Source organism: Amphiprion ocellaris, chromosome 11 (assembly GCF_022539595.1).
Source record: "Amphiprion ocellaris isolate individual 3 ecotype Okinawa chromosome 11, ASM2253959v1, whole genome shotgun sequence".
Taxonomy (NCBI): domain Eukaryota; kingdom Metazoa; phylum Chordata; class Actinopteri; family Pomacentridae; genus Amphiprion; species Amphiprion ocellaris.
Window position 1 is genome coordinate 28,486,388 of NC_072776.1, and position 26,772 is coordinate 28,513,159.

The window sequence follows — 26,772 nt, forward strand, 5'->3', positions numbered from 1 at the left end:
TGCAATGAGCGGAAGCTGGTATGAAGGTCCTTGACTTTCTTCAGGTTGTATTTATAGTTTGTTGTTACAATCACAGTGAGGAATGCAAGTTGTTTCCTCTTAACAGTGTTCATGGTTGAAAATGTTGACTCACAGGTGTATGTGTGCTTGTAAAGACAGAAAGAAAGACATCACTTTCTGTACAAGTGGTTTCAAAGTGGGAAAGTCTGTTTCAGAAACCAAACACCAGAAGTGGCCAACACTTGCTCTGGGTTCAACTTGGAGACTGTCATTTGTTTGCAGTTCAGTTATTTCACTTTCCAAAGTTGTACGAATATCAGCCTGATTTACTTCAAGGAAACCTATGACCTAAACTGGGAGGTTCTAGGTGAGTTGGCATAGAATGATCTGTTGTTACTTTTCAGATAAAGATTTTAGATACAAACATTTTATATAATAAATGCTGAATCCCTAATAATCAATTTTCATAATGGATTGTGTTAGTAGATCTATATTATAAACATACCACTCAAAAAGTTACGTAAGTACTTAAGCTACTGAAATGTTTGACTTGTCAGGTGTTTGTACTGATCTGTCTGATCTTAGAAACAGACTCAAGAAATCCCTCTTCCTTCAGGATTAATACATTTCTATCATATCTTATCTTATATAGCACGGCAGTACCAGTGTTAGAGTAAACTTTCTTCCATCAGTGGCCATCTGCATTCATATGTCACTGCTTCACACTCATGTGCAGCCCACAGTCTTCTTCCGCTGCCGACCTCTGACCTCTGGATTATCGTCCGTTTGAGATGTTCGAAGCTCATTCTGCTGTTTTGCTTTTAGACTGGAGAAAACTTAAACTACACCTCTCCTCTGATTTGACTCTTCATTATGAGCTCAGGATGCTGACCTCTGGTGGAATGCAGGTTCTGACCTCCCGACCTCTGACCCCCGTCGGACTGATAAGACTCGGCTAGCAGCGATAGCAGCTCACACTCAGCGACCTGCCGACGCTGTGAATGACAGCGCCGAGTGATGCGACACACAAATGCACACAAACTCTGGCAGATGGACTTCACACACACACACAGCAACACCAGGAGTGATAAAAGGAAGAGTCTGCTGACTGAAGTGTACATAAACACACTTATCCCTCCTCCAAAAGTTCCTGATTGATTAGCTTTTACTCTTCTGTCCTCCTGCAGGGAGCGAGGAAGGCAAGCTGTGTCATGAAGTGACTCTCTCTTTCTTGCTTTCTCCCTGCTGTGCTTCCAGACACTTTTTTGACATGACAGTCTGATATATTCAAGAGTGATCAATAGCTTTTGAAGGAGATTCTCAGTAAAAAGAATCTTTTATGCAAATGAATGTCCAGTTGCATCATTGTGACATTATAAAATGGACACATGGGCTTTTCCATTTGTTGGTTCCTTTGGAGAATATAGGGAAAGCATGTTTATTTTTTGGGTTTGAACACAGTGCCAATTGAAATCAGCTGACATGAAGATAGGAAAATGGAAACAATGTGAGTGAATTTGAGATCGTAAGGAAGCTGGTTCAATCTGTGCCCAACTTAATACAACTGACTATTCACTTAACATGAGCAAAGTGGACAATCTATGTAGTTTCTGCACCAGTAGAGGTGGAAAATATGGGATTACACCACAAGAAATGCAGGTGAAGGCAAAAAATCCAGAGTTCTAATAAAAAAAACAATGAATTCAAGCTGTTCTGGGCAATCAGACAGGACTTTAGACAAGCACATTGACACTGAAGGAAGTGATATTTTCTAATGAGTCTTATTCTGCCAAGCTGTCAGACACGTTGCTGATGGGGTCAGCAGCTCAAAGCCCCCTCAGAGGACCGGATATGAGCACATATTAAACAGCTTTGTCTGTTCGGCGACATTATTGTCTCGGTGAGCTGATAGCAGGGAGGGAAGATTGATTGTTTAGATGAATGTGCTGATGAAAGAGGAAAATTAGTTCCAAAAATAACTGCAATAGTAACAGTCCCCTCGAGTTTCCCTGAGTTATAGCTTCTTAAAAGTGATGATACACAAAGTTTGGGCTACTTTTCTACAAAAACCTGAGGCAGAAGGAAGAGAAATAGTGATAATTATCATTATTAAGGTTTGTTGTGTAGTTTAGAACACAAAAACTGTTATTTTCTAGGGGAATAAAGCAGCAAATCCCCTCATTGAAGAGACTGTGATCAGCAAATGTTTCCATTTTTGACTGATAAATGACAATAAGAACCAATTAAGTAATGATAAGCTTTCATTCAAGCACGTGGATTTAAAAGCAGAGATACACCTACATGTCCGCTGTAGCCTTCAGGCCTGACAACCCATTCACCATTCACATGTTTTACAGAAAGCTCCAGCACACCGTCTCTAAGTATCTCTAAGGTCAAGCAGCTCGAGAGCAATCGTCGCTTCAGGCTTTTACATTTCAGGGCTGCTGTGACTTATGTGGAAAACGTGACTGCTTTGAGATCAGCTTTTTTAAATTAGCCGAAGTCTTGTCTGCTCTCTCCGGTTGTAAATCTTGATAATTTTCCTTTTCGTCATTGTCGCTGCTTTGCATGCAGTTCCAGGGTCAAAAGTGATCACATTTACATCAAGAAGAAATGTTGCTTGGCTGATTTAAGGACGACCTGTGTGTAAATGCTTTAGAATCATTGTTCAGATGCATTTTTCCCCCAAAATTCTCCCTAGAAAATGCAAATACAAGTTTCAAAACATCAGTCAATTAAACCAGAGACTGCACCAAAGACTGACGTAACTCCTGTCAGTTTTCCATTACATTTAATCAAAAACGTCTGCACAGTGTTGGATTCTTTGCATTGCTTATGGAAGTATATAGCTGCATGGAGCTGGTAAACAGTTGTGCAACCACTGTCTGATAATTAGAAGATGACCTCTGTTTGAAGCTGTCATTGTTTGGCTGACGGGGTCACAAGGGTCAACCTGCAGGACTGTCAGCCTGTTGTTCCAGTGTGTGCTTCAGAAACAGGCGACAGAATCAGCGTGAGAAGGTGTAATTAGTCTAAAAGGCAGACAGATGACAGACTTTAAAGTCATTTGTGTTACTATTATTATTTATTCCTTCAATATTCAGCAGCTACAATATGTTTAAGGCATTATTAAAGTTGTTGAGAGAGAGGAAGTTCTGCTGCATCAAATATGACCATAAATTTGCAGTGAGATTAGATGTGGTTATTTTACATTAAGCGCCAGTTTCTGCATATTTTTTGGAGCAGGAAGTTACAGGTATTCCACTGAATGAATTTAAAGCTCTGGTGAAATCATTACAGTCTACCTTGCTTGTGTGCAAGTGTTAAATGTGAGCAAGTTTTAATGTTGTTCATTTTACCTGCTGTTTCCTGTTTTAATGTGATTATGCTGCTGCACTCTTGGCCAGATCAGCTTTGTAAAGGAGATCTCAGAACTCAATGGGACTAATCTGGTTAAATAAATGCTAAATAAGGTATGCTGGGATTACTGCAACATAACAGTTCATATCCTGCATGTCACTCACCTGCATATCCTGAGTATCTTGCTATACAGAATGTAACACACATGCTAAAAAACACTTCAAAGATGGTCAAATTAGCTTTTTCTCGTACTCAGAGCTGTGATAAATGAGGTGGAGCGAGGACATACACTGGAAGACTCCATAACTTTCTGTCTTACAGATTAATCATCTGTATCTGCTTCATTCAGTCTACTGCATGCAGAAAAAAATCCCAGTATCCTTCATCCACCAGTCGATTGGTTGATTCAAACTGCCACAGGACCCCTGCTGCTCTGACATGGGAAACCCCGTTTGGTTGAACCTGCTGCTGACACCAATGTGACCCTGTGGCTGAAAACCGAACAGTTCTGTCAGGAGATAACTGAACCTGTCTCACTGCATCCTTAAAATGACTCCCGCCTTTGGTTGAACGTGCACAAATACATCGGTGCTAATTATATGTGCATGTATACTCACAAGGACACACAAATACTTTGTTCAAAAGCAAAATGAGAGTAAATTGCAACCATAGGGAGCAAAATAGGGTGAAATTATTATGATGTTGTTCATGCACCACCTATTAAAACAATATACATAAAATCTGAGTACAAACCAATATAATATAATAACATATAAACTATAAAACAAAAAGCATTAAAAGACACGTAAACATTCAGAATATAATACTCAGTTCTTTGTTGTGGATCTGTGGGTCACTTTGTGTCTTTAAAGTATGTAATGTAACGTAAACAACAAACAAATTCTGCTACATGTCACAACAACAACAATAAAGTACAAATGTCTAGTATGTCAGTAGCATCCGTCACTCTGTAGGGACACTGTGCTAATCAGATTAGCAGTGTTAGAGGGTCTGCAAGGAGGAGGAGGGTCTATACATGTGTGTGTATTCATGTGTGTATTCATGTGTGTGTGTATTGGTGAATGTGTGTGTGTTCATGTGTGTGTGTTTACAACAACAGAGCAGATGTAACAAGCCGTCAGCCAGGCTTAGACCGTCTGTTTCTCTGATTTCTGTCTCAACATCTCTGACCGACTGACTGACTGACTGACTGTCTGCCTGTTGTCTCAGACAGTTGAAGTTTAGGGAGAATGTTTAGGTCACAAAATGTTGTATGAGCACTTCCTCTAACTTAAACCTGTATTCTGTGATCTAAACTAAAATTCAAAACAGTCACTGGAAAATGTATCTTTATTTTCCACTAATTTTTATTGACATCTATTCATGAACAGAGGTTTTATTGTAAGGATTTGAGTCGTCTGTCTCTAAGTTTTCTGCCTTTACTTCAATAGATGTTAAAAAATCAGTTGTGCATTTAAAATCTGTGCATAATTTTCCAGTGAAACAGCTCTTGACACTGAGGTTTGTGCAAAAGCAGTGAATCAACATCCATATTTTGTAGACGTCTGTGGTAAATTTTATGTTTTACCTTGTTAACACGTCCATATGGTGTTTCTTAATGAGCTAGAAAACACAATATGAGTGAAAAAACCACAGCTGCATGTTTCTGCCTTGAAATTGCAAAGTACAGACGGCTTAAAAAACACAGATTCAGACTTTCAAGGTTGTATAAGTAACAAACCTAAAGAACCAATCCTGTCAACTTGCAGAGTGGAATTTTGTGTATAATTATTCTTCTTCAGAATCAGTTTCTTTGTCAAATTATTCCATTATTGTAGCTTACCACTGGGTAGTAGTCTTACAGTGTTTGAGTAGAGTTTTCGGGTGAGATGATGTGCTCGAGCTGCAGTGAATGCAGAGAAATAGTTGAAAACAGAGATGGAGACTTCATAGATCTGCACATTCTAAAATATGGCAATTATGTAGAGTTTCGTCAAAGCCATTTTAAGACAGGAAGGGATTATTTTCATGGGAAAATATGTCTAAAAATATGCAACTTTGATACACAGAGATGAGATTTTATGAGCTTAATCATGGCCAGATGGGGGATTTAACTGAAAAAAGTGAAGTGCATTCACACAAGTCATTTCAATTTAGGATTTATTCGCACAACAATTTCATTTTTTAGTTTTCTTTACCCCATTTGCGTACCAAGAAATATTCTTTGAATTCTGGTGGCAATAATAAAATCGATAGCTTGTTGACTTTACCACAGTCTGTGTACAATATCAATATAAAATAATATAATCTAAATGTGAAATACCTAGAAGTGTAACATCAGAGATACAGTTGTACATTCTATTTTTTTCTACAGTATGTTATATTTCATATTTGCACATTTCTTATTGCACTTTTAAAACGTGATTGTGTAACTGCGCTGACAGAATTGCTGCTTAATGTCGTACCCTGTGAAATGACAGTAAAGGAATTCTATTCTACAACAGAATGTGAGGTTAACTGTTTAATGCTATGATTGCACCAATAATATACTTTATTTACATAGTTTTACCACAGAAATCAACATTAACTGTAACTTTACTTACATGTAAATGACATCAAATGACAACCTTTTCTTCTTTTTAAACTTTCCTTATTGGTTTGAACAAAATCTTTATTCTGCCTTTGACTGCTGTTTTAAGAGAGTAAATATAATACTTTTGCTGTCAAGTTACTTTTATTTATATATTCAGTTATCACAAATATAAGGAAAGTTGGCCTTAATCTGAACTGCATAAAACCTTTGATTTGGTAAAGAAAAACTCTCTGAAAAACCCTTGAACAAGAAAACAATAACTGCAATAAGACAAAAATGAGTCAGTTCTATACAGAAACTGGGAGTAACTTTATTTAGGCTCTTTAATTTGACAGGATAACAGATTGCATAAACTGTCCAATAAAGCTGCTGCTTTTAACTTGCAGTGGACAATCACTGTAATTAACCAAACGTGGTTGTAATTCACTATATTGAATCTGAAACAATCCGATGAAAAAAAAAACCAAAGGAAACTTTTCCCAGTTTGGCTTGAAACAAAGAAAACAAGCAGTAGGTCAGTTTACATATTACAGTTTGTATGGGACATTATCTGGGCTCTAATGTGATGAAAAACGAGCCCTGAACCAGATCTGTGAGAGCCAGTCGCCGGCGAAGCCACAGTTTCCATCTGCAACACAATCATGTTTGGATGCGGTCCTTCGCTCTTCTCCACCTGAGTCACTCCCTCCTCACCACAGGCTTTTGTCTCAGTCTGCTTCACCCGGCCGGCCTCCGTCTGTCTCCTTCACATGTCTCCACGGCCCTGAAGCGCCCCGGCCTCCCAACGCCACAATGTTTAGACAAACCCAAAGAGACAGAGACAGAGTGACTGTGGCAGTGGCTAGAATCCCTGCCTCCCTGTTCTCTGTAACTAACCCTGATGTTTGTTCTCACAGGCTTTAGAGGCTGCGTCCCAGAGGAGTAAACAGAAGATGGACTGAAACACTGGAAATGAGTCTTTACTCTCAATTTCTTTAAGGCTTCTTCTAATTAATGCAACATTATACTGTAAACTGTGACAGAGCATTGTGCAATCATTTTGGGGAGATTTAACTAAAAACCACATGAACTGAACTATTATTTGGGCTTTTTACTGGTTCAAGTCTGACCTAATTTGAAAAATGACAGATGTGGTCCACTTACCGCGCATATTAACATGATTCTAACAAACAAGCTTCTGTGGTTGGGTGTAAATGTTGGGAAAATGTTGGAGGTACAAACCTTCAGCTACAGTTTGAATCCAGTTTTCTTGCATCCTTCAGTGTTCTCAACCAGGATCATCATTTTAAATAATGAAGCATTTAGTTGCTTAATCTTACCCAAACTTTAACTAATGAGTTAACTGGTTAGTCAGGAGTCATGCAAACACAGTGACAATTATTTGAGGGGGTTAGAAGCAGAGTGGTCTAACCCTAAAAAAAAAACTGAACTGAGTTTTATATAATTTCTGCAATATTTTATGGTCTAGATTTTAGTGGCAAGTATTCTAACCCACAACCCAAATATAGCATTACAGTGGCACTTCGAATGTTAGACCATTCTTGAAAACACAAAACTTTGAACCCATCTTTCTCAAAAACTACAGAAAGTGGGTTAGACCACTCCGCTTCTGAACCTTTAATTTTTTTCTTGCACTGTCTTGAGCAACAGGGCACTACTTACTACAAGTATGTTACAGATTAGTTTTCATTGTGTACGTGATTACAATTTAGTTCAATGCTTGCGTTACTAATCCCACTTATGCATTGTTTACATTACTTTGAGATTTTGCAGATTTTGACTTGTTTAATGTCTGATTTTGACTAATCTAACGCATTTATTCTTTGGGTCTAACATGTCTTTTGCACTTTTAATACTACTTTCTCCTCCCCTTCCACTTCCTGTGTTAAACCATTTTAAAAAATCCTCTTCGCTATAGCAAACAATAAGAACAATAACAACCTTCGAGCAGCTAAATGTGATAATGATAGGTGCAGTCAGACCATTCTGCAGCACTGATGGAGATACATCTGGTGAAGTAAAACTCGATTTTAATGGAGTGTTGAGGTTAACCCATTGATGCACAACATGGGTCAAAAGATACCCATATTCCATGGAATATACCCATAGTCCACTGAATATGGGTATCTTTTGACCCATGTTGCGCAACAAAGGGTTAACTGTTTAATGCTCTGATTCCACCAATAACATACTTTATGTACATAGTCTTGCCACAGAAATCAACGTTAACTGTAACTTTCGTTAACTGTAAATTACAACAAATAACAAATGACAGCATTTCTTCTTTTTAAACACTACAGTGAATTGTGGGTTGATATGCAAACAATATTTATTTTTGCCTACTTTTTGTCTACTGTTTGAGTGGAGTTTGGTAGTCAAGTCACTTTTATTCAGATATTTCAATATCACAAATATAAGACAAGTCAGTCTTCAGAGGATTTACAGTCCCAACTGCATATGACCCTTGGTTTGTAAAGAATAAATGCCTTGGACAAGAAAAACAAAACCCAAAAAAACAATAAGACAAAAATGAGTCAGTATGAACACTACAGTCAATTGCACACATATTCCTTAAATAGCAGTGTGTTCTGACTTTTTTGTATGATCCAGAATTTAGATCTACTAACTCTGTTTCACACTTTAAAGTGCAGCTAGCACTAAAAGAAACCAAGGAAAAATTATTTAACTTAATGTAAAAATACAAAATGTTAAAACAGCCAATCTCAGAACATCAGTGTAAAATATATACACTACCATTCAAAAGTTTGGGGTCACTTAGAAATGTCCTTATTTTATGAAAGAAAAGCATTTTCTTTTCAATGAAGATAAGATTAAATTAATCAGAAATACAGTCTAGACATTGTTAATGTGGTAAATGACTATTCTAACTGGAAACAGCTGATTTTTAATGGAATATCTCCATAGAGGTACAGAGGAACATTTCCAGCAACCATCACTCCTGTGTTCTAATGCTACATTGTGTTAGCTAATGGTGTTGAAAGACTAACTGATGATTAGAAAACCCTTGTGCAGTTATGTTAGCACATGAATGAAACTGTGAGTTTTCATGGAAAACATGAAATTGCCTGGGTGATGCCAAACTTTTGAATGGTAGCATATACATAAATATAAATACTATTCATAGCTGCATAAATCAAGGCAGTGACTGATCCAAACAATGATTTTCACACCATCAATACAATAGTTATTGGTTATTCTCGTCTGAAGATCCAAAAAGAATCACATTTTACCATTTTTATCCATATTTTAGAAAAACAGTGCAGTATTTTTCATATGTGGCGGTATTTTTACAGGAATTTATTACAATATTAGCTTTCCACAGGGGATGGAGGTGGGTGGAGGCAGCCAGCTTTTAACAAAAGAGGAAGATGTAGCTTCTGGTAGCTCCAAAGTTGTCTTATTTAGATGTTCTGTCCTCTTTGCTGGCTTAAAATTCAGAATCGGCTGTTATTTGTTCCGAACTGGTCAGTACAAAATGTACACAGACTGCATGTTGACCCATAATAAGTTGTTTTTGATGTTAAAGATAGAAATGTGACATGCTTTTGACTTCATCTGATTGAGCTGTACTATAAAAAGAAATTAAATTACTTTTTGTAGGTCATATGTAACAAGAACTGTACAACTTTTTCTGGGGTATTTGCTAAAATGGGCCTGTTTAGAAGGAACTGTAAAACAGACTAATTTGTTTGGAGGTTTGTTAGGTCCTTTACTGAGTTAAGTTTGATCAGATTAGACATTCAGATTGTTTTGGAAGTATGGACAGAGCTGAGACACAGGACAAATAAGATGCAGCAAACAGTATATTGATGCAGAGTGGTGGAGTTTTTAGGTGTTCTGAAGTTGTACAGTGTGTTTTAAAACCACTAGGTGTGAAGAAGGTAGAATCTTACACAGCACTGGGTTGAAAAAATGTCAAAAGAAAATTATTTCCCACCCAGATGTCATTTTTTCCAGAAATTGTGCAGCCATACCTCAAACATTTGTCACCCAGAAACCTCTGGATTATGTTGTTCAGGGGGAAAAAAACGAAAAGGGAAACAGTATTTTTGGCAGGCAACGTGGAAGTCTGGCTTCTTAAATTAGTAGCAGCGACAGTGTGGGCAGCGGTGGTGGAGGTGGAGGCGTCCAGGCTTTGGGTCACAGAAACTCCGTCTGTCATCCGTCACACATCTTTCCCTCCATCTGTCTGCTCGTCACATCAGCCTCCCTGTATGTGTTTGTTTGCATGTGTGCTCTTTAAATAGACGCTCAGCTATGAAAAGTGAAGGTAAATCTGTGCGTGTTTACAGTGCAAAGTGCAGCAGAAACACCCAAACCCTCCTCTGGATGAGAAGAAATCCTTCATGTGCTGCTCCTGTCAGAACTTTGGACCGTCTCCAGCTCATTTTCTCTCTTCTGGAATCGACTGTTTGCCGTCCAAGTCGATACTCTCCTCGGCTTCGGGTTTTTCAATAGCCTGCCTCCCCGGGCGTGACGGAGACATTCCCTTTCAGACTCACTTCAAAGGAAATGTCAGATGATATTCACAAGGACACATATTGATTCTCTGTCTTTCGTTGGAGGGGGAGGAATCGCTAGCTGCAGATTAAGGCTTCCTATTTCTCCCCTGACCTGAAGTCACTTGGCTGAGCTCGGTTCAGGCATGAGGAGAATCTTGGAGTTTTTTGGCTGCGAGGTGTGTGACCCACTTTGGTTTTTCTGGGCTGAAAAAAATGTGTGTTTTTTAAGTTATTGTGTAGAAACGTGTTGTTTTTGCCATGGAGACTGAAAAAATAAACCACTCCAAGACACTTTTTATTATTTTTATTGTTGCAACCCCAGCGTCTACCAGAGTGGAACATTTAGGAGGCAGAAACACAACAGTGCAGCAGTGCAGAAGCAGTCATGGTCAACCAGTGATGTTTCCAACCACAGTTCTGACACACCCTCACTTAAGGTTTTCTCTTTTTTTTGGTCCCCCCAAACAGCAGGAAACAAAAGATTTAACCCCTTAAACTAGGATACATGAGGTGCAGTTTAAGTTCAAGAAGAACAAATACGACTTGGTCTCGCTCGGCCTTCGATGAAAGGATGATTAAGTCACAGAGTGGAGGAATGTTGTTTTCTGTGCATCAGCAGTCGGAGTCATTCTGCAGACAGAAGCCAGTGTTTCCCTGCCATTGGTTTGTGCGGCTTATGACTTGATCAAAGAGGATGGTCGGGTGCTATCAATGTCCTTATCATCCTATGCAGGCCACTTTTCAGGGGTCAGATAAGATGGAACAACTGTTGCATACCTTTGTGTTGTGCAGAGGAGACGATGGCCTGCTGTTGGGAATAATCTTGTCAGGTGGACGCGGTTGAAGCTTTTGGAACATTTATGCATAAACCGACAAGTGTAGCTTCATTTAGGATCATAAAAACTGTTAATCTTTGTCCACATCCACGTTACTCCATATTATCAAAGCTCCAACTGTGAAACCAATGCACACAAAGACTTGGTGCAAATTCCAAAAAATTCAGCAAATCAGTTTAATTTGATGGAGGTGTGAGCTCTCCAGTTACCTTCAGGGTTTTAAAAGTAAACACCCACCCACTCAGGAAGGTCTCCTACAGTGACTTGTACTGTAGCTGCACCTATAAGTCAAACGTGTCATGCGTCATGCCGATGCTGAAGAAGAAAAAAAAAACCCTCCTGTGGACATTCCTCCTCATCAGTCATGTTATTCTTGGCCCTGGAGAACATTCTTACACCTGGACCGGACCCTCTGCAAACCGCATTCCTGTACTACAAGAACAGTCGACTTCTATGTGGCACGAACTGCCAGACAAAGAAAACACATGACGGGCCCTTCGCGTAGAAACACACGTACACACAGGAGTTAAAACCGAAGCGTGCTTTCAGGTGCAGGAGCTGCGTCAAGACGCGCAGGTTAGGTCAAGAGTTGTGTGGAGGTTGCACCAGTTTTCAAAATAAAAGGGCCTATCGGTGGATAAAATGTGATGCCTTTGCAACATCTACATATTCTGCGTTTTTTCGTACAGAGAATTTTGCCAGATTTTCACAGGAGGTCTTTTTTGTTGTGCAACAGCTCACATCAGGTACAATAATCATACAGCGATAAAAAGATTAAATTAAATTTGCGGCATCAGACTGTTGCAAATGACGTAGCTGTTTGTAAATGCGAGATTTAACCTCTTTTTTTTGTGAAGCATAAATTGCAAACTAGATTTTTCAGAACCAAAAGTGAAGAGAGGTCACACAGGTCAGAACATGGCCAGAAAATTACAAACATATTTGTAAGTTCAGACAAAAGCCCAGCCATGGAATTTGAAGAAATTTCCAATACTTACAAACCAGAAAAGCAAGATTTCCATGTTCATAGTATTTTTGTTTTAATTTTTACTTAACTGGTATTGTTGTTTTTTCTTTCCAGTATCTCCCACATGTTACATTTAAGAAAATAAGGAAATATGGTGCAAATTGTGCTTTTAGAAGACCAAGCCAAAGAGCAAGAAAGACAGATGGTGCTGCTACGATATAAAAAGAGTATTAAAAAGTATAGTAAAGAGAAAGGGTGCAATTTCGAACGCAGCCTTAGGTAACCCAGAAACACACCAGGTGCCAACTGTGTTCTTGATCACCCCAAACAGGAACCTGCAGACCAAAAGAGAAACACCAGTTAATGGTAGAACGACCTCTAAGAGGACTCCAGGGATCATCTGTGGCAACATGTTATTTGAATGAAGCTGCAGTTAAAGTTTAAAGCCTTGAACTGGTCAAATGAGTGTCTGTGTGTTGGTCACGCCATCTGAGCTGTCCTTTAAAGCCACATCTTGACTAAATTTAACCCATTTCTAACCAGAATGACAGAAATGAGACTTATATCTAATTCTGTAAGTCTGAAAATGAAACCATTTGCATACCGTGTTAATATTTGATTCCAGTGTACATGAAGTGAGTTGAACTTTAAATGTCACTTGCACACTGGGGTCCCAGCTTTGGTCATTTTTAGAGTAAGCTTATGGTAAAATTCCACCTTTATTGCACAGAGTACAACAAAATGCAATCTTTTGGCGTATCCCAGCTTGTTAGGAAGTAGAGTTCAGACTGAAGCAGATAAACTTAAGATCCCAAGCCTTAACCTTTTAGCCACTTCTACTACTGTTTTGCCTTTTTGTAGCTTAAACAAGCTTTACTGATGATTTTGAATAATATTACCTTTAATTCCTACTTTAAATGCTTTGTTTTCATATTGGTTCTGCACATCACCCAGACGTTGACGTAAAACGCTTTTAGTTTGAAAATCAAGAGCGGAAGTTTTTTGTTTCCTCCACTCTAACTTGACATCAGTGGAGTCAGATGAGGCGGTTCACAGTCTGAGCGCTCAGAGCAAACAGAGCTCAGACCAGAGAATCAGAGAGCGAAGCTTAACGCGCACGTTTCACCTCCTCTTCCTCCGGATCGACTCCTCACCGTCATGGATTCTGCTCGGACACCTGCGCTCCTCTCCACCGGATAAACTTTTCCGCTTTACGCTCGTATCATGGGAATATACCGTGGATCTGTACAGCCTTGATGGAAACCATGTCACCGCAGCAGGGGACCATGGGACAGAACAGGTCCGACTCTCTGACGGGAGACAGCAAGGCGCTTCCCGACAACAAAAAGGTACCAGTGACACTCCTCTGTGAGACTGATGGTGATGGTGGAGAATTGACTGGTTGTGTTCTGGTCTGTGCGCTTTTACGCACAAGGTTTCCTGGTGCGCTCATTAAGGATCTGCTAATAAATTCAAATTCCACTCTTGGGAGACGTAAACCCGCTAGTTCAATGCACGATTATATTGTTCTTATGATATACCTGCAAACACTTTAATTGCTTATGTCTGTTTTCAGGACTTTTCTTCTATTATATTCTTGGTTTGTTGACTTTTCTTGCATTACTTTCACAAAACCATTGCTGGATTTCTCAAATTTGAGTTTGTTGTGCGTAAAGTGGAGATCAGTTATTTGGAGTGGACACTGATTATGTTGTTTGTGGTGTGAGCTTCGGGGCCACTCTTTGTGGGTTGTGTTTTAATTAGAAGATAGTCCTTAAAATGTTGTATTTACATTTATTTTATTTGACTTATATGCCAGATTCAGCACTTTTCATCGGTTTGGTGTCCTCCCCCCCTTTAAATACTCCTTTGGATGCGTAGTGCACACTGGGGAATACTACAATTTGAAGTATGTGAAGAAGAAAACTAAATATTTTCTGCAATAGCACAACAAGTTTTTCTCCTAGAAAAACGCCCGATTCCCATATTTGTCAAGCAGGTCTTGCAGTTATGCTGAATGAAGCAACGTTTAACTGAACTGCGGAGTCAAAAATCGGATTATTTGTTCACTTCAAAGGCTGAAATCCCAACAGAAACTCACAGGAATCATTTCTGCAGCTCCACGACATTAGTTGTTTGGCTTTTCTAAATTTCGGCTGCAATAAAAAGAAAATTAAAGAAAAAAACCCATAAAGCACATAATTTCACGTGACTGACTTTGCAGTGACTGTATTCCTGTACACTGCAATTACTCTCTGTATGCAGGCAGATAGAAGAGGTGATTCCCAGCTGCTGCTTGTTAAACTTGCAGTAAACAGCGCCCCCTCCAGCAGCTGTTCAAAACCTGTCAACGCATCTACAAGAAATATTTAGTAACCCCGGTTCATGACTTTACAGCCAACACAAACAACACGAGTGATATCCTCAGGAAAACCTTTTCTGATTATAATGAAATCTGCTTTTCTACTCTAACACCCTGCAGTCTTATCAACAAACTCACCAAACGGATTGTCTGATTAAGCAGAAAAACTGGTGCAGATAATCAGAATAAGTGCACTAATAGAGTTCCAAGCTCTGAAACTGTGTTAACCTCCAATTCTTTCAACCCAATACATCACTTTTTGGCAGCAGAATGCAGTTACTCGTGTTTTTTTTACCAGAACATTTAATGTTTTTGTAAGTATTTCACCACTTTCCAGGCCTGGGGTTGTTGTTGGTGAAAAATGGCCTCATGGATCTACAAATATTGTTGCTGCAGCCCTTTTTTATGTCGCACTTTGGCCTGATTTGCAACATTTTCTGCTTTTTTTCCTATTCAGCTTTGAGAAGTTATGAGGCATGAGGTGTCAGCTGGAACAGAAAAACGTTTCTAATGAGTTGTTTATCGTAAAATGCTTGTGTCAAAGTGTTCGTCTTCTGCCGTACATGGTGGCATGTGTTTGTACTGCTGTGTTGGCTTCAAAGATAACGCTGGTGTTTTTCCAAGCTGGCATCTACAGGCCAGGCTTCCTCTTTGGCGTCTGCAGACACTCAGCAGAATTTGGGCTTGCTTCTTCTTTGTTGTTTCATGTTGGGAGCTTTTTCTGTCTGTGTATCGAGAACATCAAGCTGATGAATGTCACCTTCGGCTCTAATTTCACACAAAATGTCCTTGAATGTTTAAAAAAAAGAAGAAATTGTGTGGAAACTTACTGACTGGATCAGTTTCTTGCATGAAACTAATGAAAAGCTCACCCTGACTTGAGCCATATTCTTATATAACTTAACTAAACCGACCCAAAAATGTAATAATATAGTTGTCAGGGACTTGGACATCTGTTATGTGATGCACATCATGTTACGTTTTATGCTGGATTATAGTCATTTTGGCTCTTTTGTGTGTAATAAGTGAAGAATGCTATGCGTAAGTCACTGCAAAATGAGTTCAGGAAGTGAAGTTTTATTTAATTTCTGTTGCTACTTTGGGATTTTTTACTTTTTTTTTCCAGATCGAATAAATGTCTTGTATGGCGGTGGGGGTGGGATGCACTCACGTGGTTTTTGGTATGTTGTAAATAGATTAGGTTTAATTCAAATAGCTAACAGCTACCAGGATGCCTGTCATACTTCTGCAGGGGAAGCGTACAGTCGATCAGGTTACAGTGAGGATATGTGAGCAATCATAAACATTACACAACTCTTATATTTCTCTCATTCAGTTCCCTTTCTGTGTTTCTTCCATCTTTAACCATTTAGCCCATTTCTTCTCTTCCTCCTTTGCTGCTTCTCTTTTTCTGTTAGTCCTCCTGCTTCTCTTAAATCCTGTATTTACTGCAACGACCACAGCTGACAAGCAACCTCAAGCAGTGCTGACTGTGCAACCTCTTCATCTGTCTCTCTATAAAACCCCAAAAGAATGAAAGACAAGCATGCAAACTTTGATTCAGTGCTTGCATTGACCCCCTTTCTGTCTCTGTTTCTTTACAGAAGATGAAGACTTTGGCCCAGAGACGACAGTCGGCTCCATCGCTGGTCATCAGCAAAGCACTTACCAGGTCGAGAAGCACGTCCAGGTATCAGCCAACAACCTGCTTTCATAATAAAGAGCTGCTGTGGTTCTGATGCCATTGTTGACCTGTAGTTCCTCAGAGGAGTCATGATTTCTCTTAGTGATGCTGCAGAAAGGAAAGAGTTTTACTGCAACTTTAGAGTTTGCTCAAACCCAAATTTCTCACAGTTTCTTCCTGGTTCTGTGGAGACATTTGGTACTTATTTAGCATGAAAAACCACTTTTCCTGGTGTTTATCCTCCTCAGCTATGACACTTGTTTAGTCTGTGTAGCAACACTTAACTTCTAGATGAAAATCCATTTGCTAACGCTGCTAAAACATGCATGTTACTGAGAATCCTCCAACAAGGCAGTTGCAGCGAACTTAATGATACTTGCTCATGCTTAACATCTCTTCACAGATGCTTACATCGACTTACAAAGTTCTTTTTTTTCTCGTTGAATTCTCCCAGAAAACAGGGATTCGGGGATTTAAGTGGCTGATAGCAAAGAGATTAGAGAAGGAAAAAAAACATGAACCTGGGAGGCCAAAAGATAAAATCACCAGACTAACTGGAAAATCTGGATGAGTAGCGCGCAAATGTGGAATCCCGTGGTTGTAAATCTCAGGTCTCTCAAACACAGCTCTCCAAATGACGAAGCTTAAATGTTTTCATGAGATTCAGATATGCCAAATATGCCTCCCACTTTGCCCTAGAACTAAGAGGTTGTCTTTCCTGACTGATTCGATGTGGAGCTTTAAAATTCACCCAGAGCTATCAGGCTTTTCATCACCCTCGTATCACTCCGATCCCTTCCTCTTCCTTTAAAAGGGTTCGGAAATAAGCCATTACAAACTCTTTGGGGAGGGTATTTATTTACTAGAAACTTAGTTTAACTCTTTGTAGTGTGTTTAACTGAAGCTTTTTTGGGGAATTTGAGGAAGAAAACGGAAACAGGCTTGTCCTCAAAGCACTTCCAGGCTTTGAAATCTAGGTTTTTATGCCATGATAATTTCCCCAGTGAGCTGGATGTGTTCCTGCTGCCTGACATGTTTCTGCTATACATAGGCAGGGCTAGGGCTAAGGTTAGGTAGGTTAGTTATCAGCCTAATTATGGTGGCCAATATTTAACCTTTTCCAGATTATTGTTGTTATTTTAATTGGCTGATTATTGATGAATTAAATGTGCTATTTCAGGTGTGATGCAGCCTCTGTGGCCTCAGAAATGTTCCTCAATCAGCAAGAACTGAATAAGAAACACAAACCAGGAAATTAGCAACAGTTAAGACTACGCCACAGAGTAACCTGTAGTCTGGAAAACAATGATGGAGGTGTGGACCTTAGTGGGCAATAAAAGGGACAGAAAAGTGAAATATTAAGAAATAGATCAGAAAAGCAAACCGATCAATCTCAGTCGATCCCACATAAACACATAATATCACTCCTATTTCTATTTTACAAATTCAGTTTTAGTCACTCTTATTAATGAAGGAGTCTAGTTATGAATGATTGGTTCTCTGCCATCACATGCTGCTAAAACATTACCTTCAACACATATGTTGGTTCCAAATATCGCTTATCCTTCTTGAGCACCTTCTGCATTGTATCGACCCTGGAAAACCCAAACCAGTCGATCCCTAACATGCAGGCAGTTTGTAGGGGAAAACTCCACCATTTAGACCAGTGCTGATGGGAAAACGCTTCACAGTGTTAAATGGGTCAATGCTCTCGGGGCAAGAAAGTTGGAGCTCACATACTCTGTTTGCAGTTAGAGGCTGAGACAAGCAGCGTATTGAGTGGAAGACAAATAGAAGCCGAGTCACTTATTCCGTCCAACTCTGACCGGTCAGTGTGTTTGTTAAGTAAGAGTAGGTGTGGAGCCAGGACTTGACACTCTCAGCTGTCACCCTTAGCCTCCGACCTCACATCAGGAGGTGTGGGGGTCGGTAGAGGTCACGTGGAGTCATGGCCTCCCATGTCAGAGTGTCTGTGAGGTGTTCATTAATGTCCGGATGCTACCAGGGTGAAGTTATGGTGCTTGGATGACTCCCAGTAGGTGAGGGTCATGATGGTGGTTGACTTGTGTGTGTATTAAACCATATGCATGCTTTGGTAGCTGCTGGATTAAACCCCGAAGCCCCATAAATGCAGTTAAAATGGATTTCTGTGCAGTGCCAGCAGTTACTTGGCAGCAGTTTGCACATCATTGCATCACTTATGTGCTCTTTATCCAACTAAATCACAACGACTCAGGTTGCTGCAGAGACGGGAAAGAAACAAATATGCTGCGTCTGCTATTCTTACTGAGCAGCTTTTTAAGTTTTGATGCTTTCCACATTTACAAATTGACAATCTTGTACTGAAATCGGGGAAAGACGGCTTCATGATAAAGATCTCTGCTGAGGAGAACTGGTGGATTCATGCTGAAATGGTGACAACCACAAAACCACAGTGGTTCTTTATCCTGACCATATGGAGCTGAGCAGCTGTTAGTTACAGTCTTGCAGGATTTTTTTTTTTGATTTTATAAAGTAGCAACAGGTCATAAAGTGATATATTTCTTATGGTTTGAACAATTTTTAAAAATTTTAGCTGGATATTGTTGTCTTTCTTCGTCGTTTTTACCAATTTAAGGTAGCAATCAGTTTATTTTCTCACCGAATATAGATAGTTCTGAATCTGAGATTAGCTGTGTAAGAATAATTTTTTAAAGAACAAGTTTAAATATCAAACCATCCAATGCCCACAATTAACTATTTTTATAATCAATTTGAGTAAGAAAAGCATACTAATTTTCAGATCACAGCTTCATGAATATGAATATTTTCTGGATTCTTCACTCCTCTATGATAGTAAATTCAACATTTGACATCATTTTGGACTTTTGAAAACACTAATCGACTTTTTTCACCTTTTTATTGACCAAAAAACAAACTGATTAGCCGAGAAACTAATGTACAGATTAAAAAATCAATGCTTGCAGCCTTACAGAGCAGCTACTTACAAAGTGAAAACCTCCCCAGACTTTGATTTTTTTCTGTCTAACTTCTTGTTGCTCTTTCCCTTTTTTTCTTTCTTCCTCTTTTAACTGGTTCAGCTCTCAGTGCTTGTTAAAATAATAATGTTGTGATGAAGCCAAGGCCTCGAGCATGGAACCAAACAATGGAGGATTTATTCAAATATTCCACATATGATCAAATCTTGCGGTTTATATGCATTTGGATTGTTCCGTTTTTTGCAGGAGGGCGTTATATTTCACAGCCTCCACTTTTTCCTTTCTATCTCTGAGATGACTCCCTCTTCATTCTGCATTTCCCATCAGGCCGAGGGGCGCTGAAAGGGTCTCTGGACCTCAGCTCAGCCGTTTACATCACCTCCGCTCACAAACTGTTACACTTCATCCAGAAGCATAACCTCATCGCTCAGCCTGCAGGCTCACAGTGGAGGGTATTATGGGTGTAAACTGCAGTGAGAGCTGCCCTCCTCCCTCCGGCAGTGAAATCTATACATCATGGAGGAAGGTGGCTGCAGCATAAAACATAAAAACATATGACTGGCTGACACTCCTGACCTCACACTCTGACTTGCTACCAGCCACAGTGTCACCACAAAGTAACACACACACACACACACACACACACACACACACACACACCGAATGTAAAAAAATACCTGATGGAAAAATCCGTAAGCCGACAGCAATTTAAAACGCACACACACACACACACAGACACACACACACACACACACACACACACACACACACACACTTAAACAGCCGCTCGGTTCATTCTTCAGACACGTTTTATTAATATACCCGTCAGGATATTACTGTATTTGCTTAATCCTGATTCTAATCTCATCCTGAAACTTGACTCCTCACTTGCATTAAGCTCTCAGAAAAATGAATTTCTCTGGCTGTCTGGTTTTCAAAAACGACAAACACGAAAACGCATCATGCAAAAGACATTTCCTGGTTTTAATAATGAGCACTGCTAAGGACATCATGGCTGACAGCCGCTGGTCGCTTCTGCTTTACCGACTTGAAGGAAAAAAAGCGGAAGAGTTTCAGTATTCTGACCTCATCCTCACTGTGGGTGTGTGCGTGCGTGTGTGTGTGTGTGTTGTGTGTCCTCTGGCTGTATAGGGAGCATTGTGTTTAGATTATCTATGGAAATGATCTGGTGCAGGCAGTTCAGGAAGCAGGAAAGTGACAGAGAATCGGTTTGATTCTAAAAGTTGGTCGCACTTTTGGTGCACCTCAGACTGAACTATGAAACCTTACCTTAGCCTTAATATTCATATTAGTTAGGTTAAGCTCTCTAATTTACAATTCTGTACGGTCTTTCTCGCTGTATCACATTAGTTCAGTTACTCTTCATAATCTTAATATGTGTTGTATAAAAATAAAATTGCAGTCTATGTGATTATTGCAGGGTTTTATTCCTTAACATGTAAATTACTCAGGTGAAATCCAACATAAATAACACTATAGTGTCTTAACCCAAAATTTTTTTAATTTTTTAAAAGTTTTTTCAATGGATTATATCTAAAAAAAAAAAACAGTGACTTGACTCAATGAAGTTTAAGTTTCTGGAAGTTGAACCTTTTTCCTGTTTGGTCTCAGTGTGTGTAAATTATGTGTGTTAAAACCCCATACACACAAAGTTAAGTGCGTACAGTGTTTTAATATCTTGCAATAGCAGCAAGGAAACGTTTAGTTCTTGCTTCAGGTTTTAACTCATGAAGTTGTCCTGTAAAAAGATTTAGATACATTTAACCAGCTTTCAAGAACAGAGAAAAAAATCTGAAATATATCTTAATGTAGGGCTGCGACTGGCAACTATCAAATCCTCTGTCAGTTGTGTTAGAATTATTAAATGATAATGCAGAAAAACATTTGCTATAATGAAGCAAAGTTTTAAAAAAGCATGCATTGGTTAAAAATACTGCACTTTCAGGGTCGACAGCTACACAAACTAATGGTAGCAGTGCTATTTACATTTTTTTCTAAAGAAAATGATGAAGTTAGTTATAAGTGTAGGTGGAGTGTATGTGTCAGAAAAGTAATATTAGTCAGTAGCGTCCTCATTGTTGTGCTTACTGCAGTTTTGTTGCAGAAATTAACAAAAGTCGCCACTGTGCATGTATGAGACGGTACAGACTGGTGTCGCCTTCTTGAATATGCATGTTAACACACGCTGTTGTCAATCGCTGCTTGTCTGGAGAAGCTTTATCTGGGAGATGGAGGTCAAGCTGATGCTGATGTAATGCTTCTTATGCAGAAACATACACAAAAGTTCAGTGGGAGACACACACAGACTGGCACACACCCTCTGACTTTCTTTTCCACAGATTTATTTCAGACTCCTCTTTTACAGTACTTTTTTATTATTATTATTATTATTATCCCGGTCAGAGTTCACATGTTGCATAAGAAACACAGCTGAAGGTTGCTTCTATTGCTGCCATCCTTCTTGGTTTGCTTCCATAAAAACCTGAAATTGTGCTGGTGGCCTCGGAGTCACATTTGGCACCGGAGGCGACTCAGCTGCAGATGAACTAATGACACTGATTATATAGGAAGACACATAAATATGCACTCATAGCTCTTTTCATTGTTATTAACAAAACAGAGCAGATGGATACAGTTACATAAGTGTGTCATTTCTGCCCCGAGGCCGTCCGTCTGTTCCGTCTGTTCTGTCAGGGTTTGACTGTTTGACAGCTGAGGTGACGCTTCGCTGTTCCATAGCAACACAGAAACACATTCAAGTTATATTAACCCTCCAAACCCTGAGTTCACTCACTGTGGGCTCATTTTTCACCACGGTATAAAGTCCTGCACCTCCATGGAAACAACACAACCATAGACCAAAATATAAACAACATAAAAATGTCTTCTGTGCAGTATAGAACAGCTAGAATGCCATAAATCAGAAAAAAAGTCATATTTCTTTGATCATTTGTTTTACAAAAATTTAAAAAAAAATGAAATCAACATTTTTCCAAGAGCCCACAAGTGTTAGCAATACTGGGAAAAAGGTGAGTCTACAAACTTTAAGTATTTTACTGTCTGCATGTTTAATGCTTCCATACATGTCTCCTATCTGCTTGGTTTGTACACAGCCTGCAGTTCAGTCTAGTTAAAAGAAAGAGCCAAAAAAGTTTACTGTGCCGAGATGCTAATGGTCTCACAGTTGTTTTTTGCTTTTTACAGTATCCGGTTAGAGTAAATGATTTATTTTTTTAGCAAATGTTCCCGTCGCACATGAAATGTCATGATTTTAAGCTTAGCCTTTGCACTGATGAGTAGTTCAAGGACTGTCAGAAAGTTGATAGTCCATCTCTGGTTTGGATAAATGATGTAATTAATAAATAGAGCAACCTTTTTTTTTTTTTAAAGCCACTGCCAGGTTTTGGGATTCTGGTGCTTAATGACTACGGAGTTATATTTAATGCATTTGATGAAACTGAATGAGCAAAAGAAAAAGAGTAAAAACTATGAGTCAAAGGAAAAGAGAAAGTTATTGCTCTTTGTCCAGCTGTTGTCCTCAGGGTTTGTAGACCTTACAGCTGTTACATCATAATTGCGTCTATGACTAAGACTTTACTTCTCTTCCCCATTTCACTCACAGTGAGTCCGATGTGTCTTTCTGTGAATTTTTGCTGCACAAATCAGGTTTGATGCATCCGGCTGTTCACTCCACCTGTTTCCCTCCAGTTATATCTGTTGCTGGTTTCATATTTTATATTTGTGTCGGTTGTTTGCAGTTGTTGGTGTTGAATTGGAATTTTCTTTCTTTGTGTTCTGATTTCTTGTCTGTCAAGAGTCTAAGATTAAAGATACTTCATAGATAAATTTGTCATTTTGTTCTGAGGAAATAAAACTGACTTGTCAGAGTTGTACTTTGTGATTCATGCTGATAAGATATTCGACCTTTATATCCGAATCTTGCTTGTTTAAATATTCATGCTCGGACATTAGTATGCGGTGTTGTGCGGTTCATTGTGTGCCAGCCTTGTATTGTGTCCCAAAAAGTCAACAGTCTTCTCCGCGACAAAGGTGGCCATGTATTGGCGGGCGGGTTGGTCTCTCAATTTATCAACATCACATGATTCACAATGGAGCCATTAGCTGTTCATCCATCAGATTCAAAGGGCAGCCGGCTCAGCTGTCAATCTCACATTTAGGAGGGAGGGATGTGCGGTGAATACGGAAGATGTTGTCCTTTTTTGGGGGCAGCGAGATGTGAAAGAAGCTTTACAGGAAGGTTTGTCCGTGTGTGTCAGAGTGTGTGTGGCCTCTTCTGACAGGTTTCCCGGATCTGCATTGACTTACAAGAACAAGAGGAGAATGTGTTGATGAAGTCAACGGAAAATTTTGAGGGTTTTGCACAGTGATGGTGTTAATCCCAGTGCAACTTAATCAAGAAACCCTAGAAAAGTGCTCTTTCAAAACTGAGCCGTCCTCTTCCTGTGACACGAGACATGACCATGCGGAAAGATTCAAAAAGGAGCCGAGCTTTAATGCTAATACGCTACAAATTTTGTGAATGTGCTTGCAGAAATTTGGCCAAAGCAAAGGGGAAAAAGTAGAGATGCGCCGCATGCCAAAGGAATTTGCATCAAAACAGAAATTGCACTAGTGGTTGTTTTTATCTCTTTGACAAAGAAAGAAAAACTAATCAGCATAATTCTTATTTAGTCCTCAAAACCCAATTTTCAGCTGTTTTCGGAGCGTTTTAGAGTTTTCAAATCCTGATCTTCCAGCGCGACGTGTTCTACAGAGCATCAGTGCTTTATTGGCAACATTTGTTGATTTTAATTGAATTTACTCAGCCCCCTTTGGATTTATTTTTGGATGGCACACAAAGACAGACAAAGACAAAAAGGGAAGTGCTCCAGCTCAGTTGTCTGTTCTCTCTTAATTAATTACGCAACCAATCACTTACGCAACGTTGCTGGAAAGATTTCAGTGTATCAGAGAATCTGGACGACTATTCTGAGCTTTGCTATTGAGGTTATAAACAGAATAATGTGTGTTCATGTTTGTTTCCTCGTCGGCATCAAGGATGTGCAAGTAATAAAAAGTAGAAAGTATGCTAAGCGGAGGGTGTGTACATGCATTAGAGAGCAGTAAGTGCATGTTTGTGTACATGAAAGAGACACAGAAAGGCAGAGCAAAGACAGAAAATGTGCATGCAAGTGGAGATTTTTGGCTTTTATCTGGTTGTGAAGGATAAACAGGAAAGGATGGAGCGCTCAAATTATTTCCTCTTCCTCTAAAAAAAATCCCCTGTTTACATGTGTCCATCAGTGAGACATATTGACAGCAGATAATAAACAGTAAAAACTAAATTCTAAGTGATTTTTGTCACGGAGAAGCGAGTGTTTATGATACAACTTTTCAAATCAGTCATTAGAAAGTGCCTCATTAAAACCACAAACAAACGACAACAAACAGAGACAGACTGGACTCTGGCTGCAGAAAAACAAGACAAAATTCAAACCATTTGGATTTACTTCACATATGTGAGCAGGAGTTGCTCTGATGCTGCACGATCGTCTGTATTTCCACTGTTAAAGATACCAGAACTATCTCTGTGCACATCTAAAACATGCAAATAATCCCTGACAGATTCCTCCAAGTGGCTTATGCAACATGATTTATGATTTGCAGCCAAGCGATTGCGCTTGAGGTCTAAAAGCTTAATATTTATTTTTACCGATGGCGCCTGTTTACATGTGTGGATGCAACTGTGAGGAATCAGGAAACAAAATCTGGGAAATAATTACCTGCATATTCAACTTTTGGGCTTCAATTAATTTGCACAAGCTGTTTGGATGCTGAAGCCTTTTTACAGCTGTGTGCAGGCCTCATGTTTTTAGTTACATAACTGCTGCTTGATGATGTTATTTCTGAATGATGGAGAACATATGACCAACCAAATGTGTGTTTATGTTGGTATGTCGCAGTATAAAGTTCGGCTCTTGCATTCAGCATAAAGCTCAGTACAGAATGTTCGAGGTTACTCAGGTTTAGCTGTTAACTGTACCTTGTTGGGCTCTAAGCTTTGCTTCTAAATCAGGAGGGATTCTTCAATGTTTACTGAGAGTTTACTACTTTCCTTTCATGTTTCCAGGCTCACATTTTCTGCCTTAACGCCTTCCCAGTGGGAATCCAAGTTTAAGGGCTAATGTCTAAATTACAACCCACTGAGTTAATGTGTTTTCTGGTTTAACTGCTCTATCACTGTTTATTCTTGAGGCTTCATGAGGTTCATCGTGGTGCTTAGAAGTTAGAGAAGCCTGGTCTAACCATAAAGTTTGAATCCTCCGGGCTGGAAAAGTAAGAAAGCTCCACAGTGTCTCAGTCCTTTGAATCCCCAAAGTGATTGGCAGGTTTGAAAAACCTTTAAAAAAATGCCAAAGTTACACTGTCTACCAGAGCCAGAAAGTGCAAAAACAGAAAGAATCCATCAAAATCCCTTTATACTATATGTGTCTTTTTTTTAAAATCACCAAAACTAAACCATTTTATCAACCAGATTCATTAAAAAATAAAAATTTTTTGTGCTCTTTGGCACAGCTGAAAAGCCATGTTTAATTCATCTGTGAGAATTCATCTGAGTAAAATATCTATGCTATGTAGAGCCACAAACCTGTGGGAAAAATGTTGTACATGTTGATTCCAGGGTTTTCAAATTTTTTTGAAAAACAATAATCAAAGACTTTTAATAAAATGTTTTACTTTTTTATGATTTATGGCATGAAAACGTTCCTACACTCTACAAAAGACAGTTATGAGTTCTCTCTACTTCAAGTCATGGTTGTTCCGTTTCCATAGAGGTGCAGGATTTTATATATATTTATATGCAAAATGAGCCCAATGTGAGTATAAATGTGACGAGACCAAAAAGCATCCATTTTAAAATAAGTAAAATTTAATATTTTACATTCTTCATCTAGGTCAGCTGCTTTGAACCATCCAGGAGCGCAGTGGATTGCTCTATTTTTCTGTAGTTGTTGACGGACGTAAAGAGAATTTGAGTGAAACCGCAGCCAACGCTGGTGTTCCAGACCTGTTGTTCCATTCCCTCCAAACACATCCACACCACAAATGTCTCCTTTGGGTATTGATAGTGTATTTCATTCTGTGTTGTCTTGGTTTCATCCCCCAGGGAAAGCTGCCTGACGCCAGTCAGCCCGGAGTCGTGTCCCCTTGTCCAGGCCTTCCTGGCCGAGTGTCCGGGCCGCCTGTTCCTGGGTCACGCCCAGACACAGCTAAAGACGGGCCTGCAGACCCAGGAGAGACACCTCTTCCTCTTCACCGACACTCTGCTCGTCGCCAAGACCAAGTGAGTTTCCTTCTGTGTGGAGAGAATGCAGTAGTGTTTTTTTATGTGGTTGCATGTGTGAAAGGGACACAGAAAATGGACCAGAAGCAGGAGGAAATGATGT

At 39.4% G+C, this 26,772-nt stretch overlaps 1 protein-coding gene across 1 annotated transcript in view; it reads left to right on the forward strand.

Annotated features, from left to right (window-relative positions):
• The first annotated feature begins 13,395 nt into the window (after positions 1 to 13,395).
• The window catches only part of arhgap20 (Rho GTPase activating protein 20), a 40,419-nt gene continuing 27,042 nt past the window's right edge, over positions 13,396 to 26,772 (forward strand). The window contains exons 1-3 of the mRNA XM_023289919.3: positions 13,396 to 13,628; positions 16,246 to 16,331; positions 26,493 to 26,669. Of these exons, the coding sequence (XP_023145687.2) occupies positions 13,536 to 13,628; positions 16,246 to 16,331; positions 26,493 to 26,669 (356 nt within the window). The 5' untranslated portion in view covers positions 13,396 to 13,535. The remainder of the gene's footprint in view (positions 13,629 to 16,245; positions 16,332 to 26,492; positions 26,670 to 26,772) is intronic.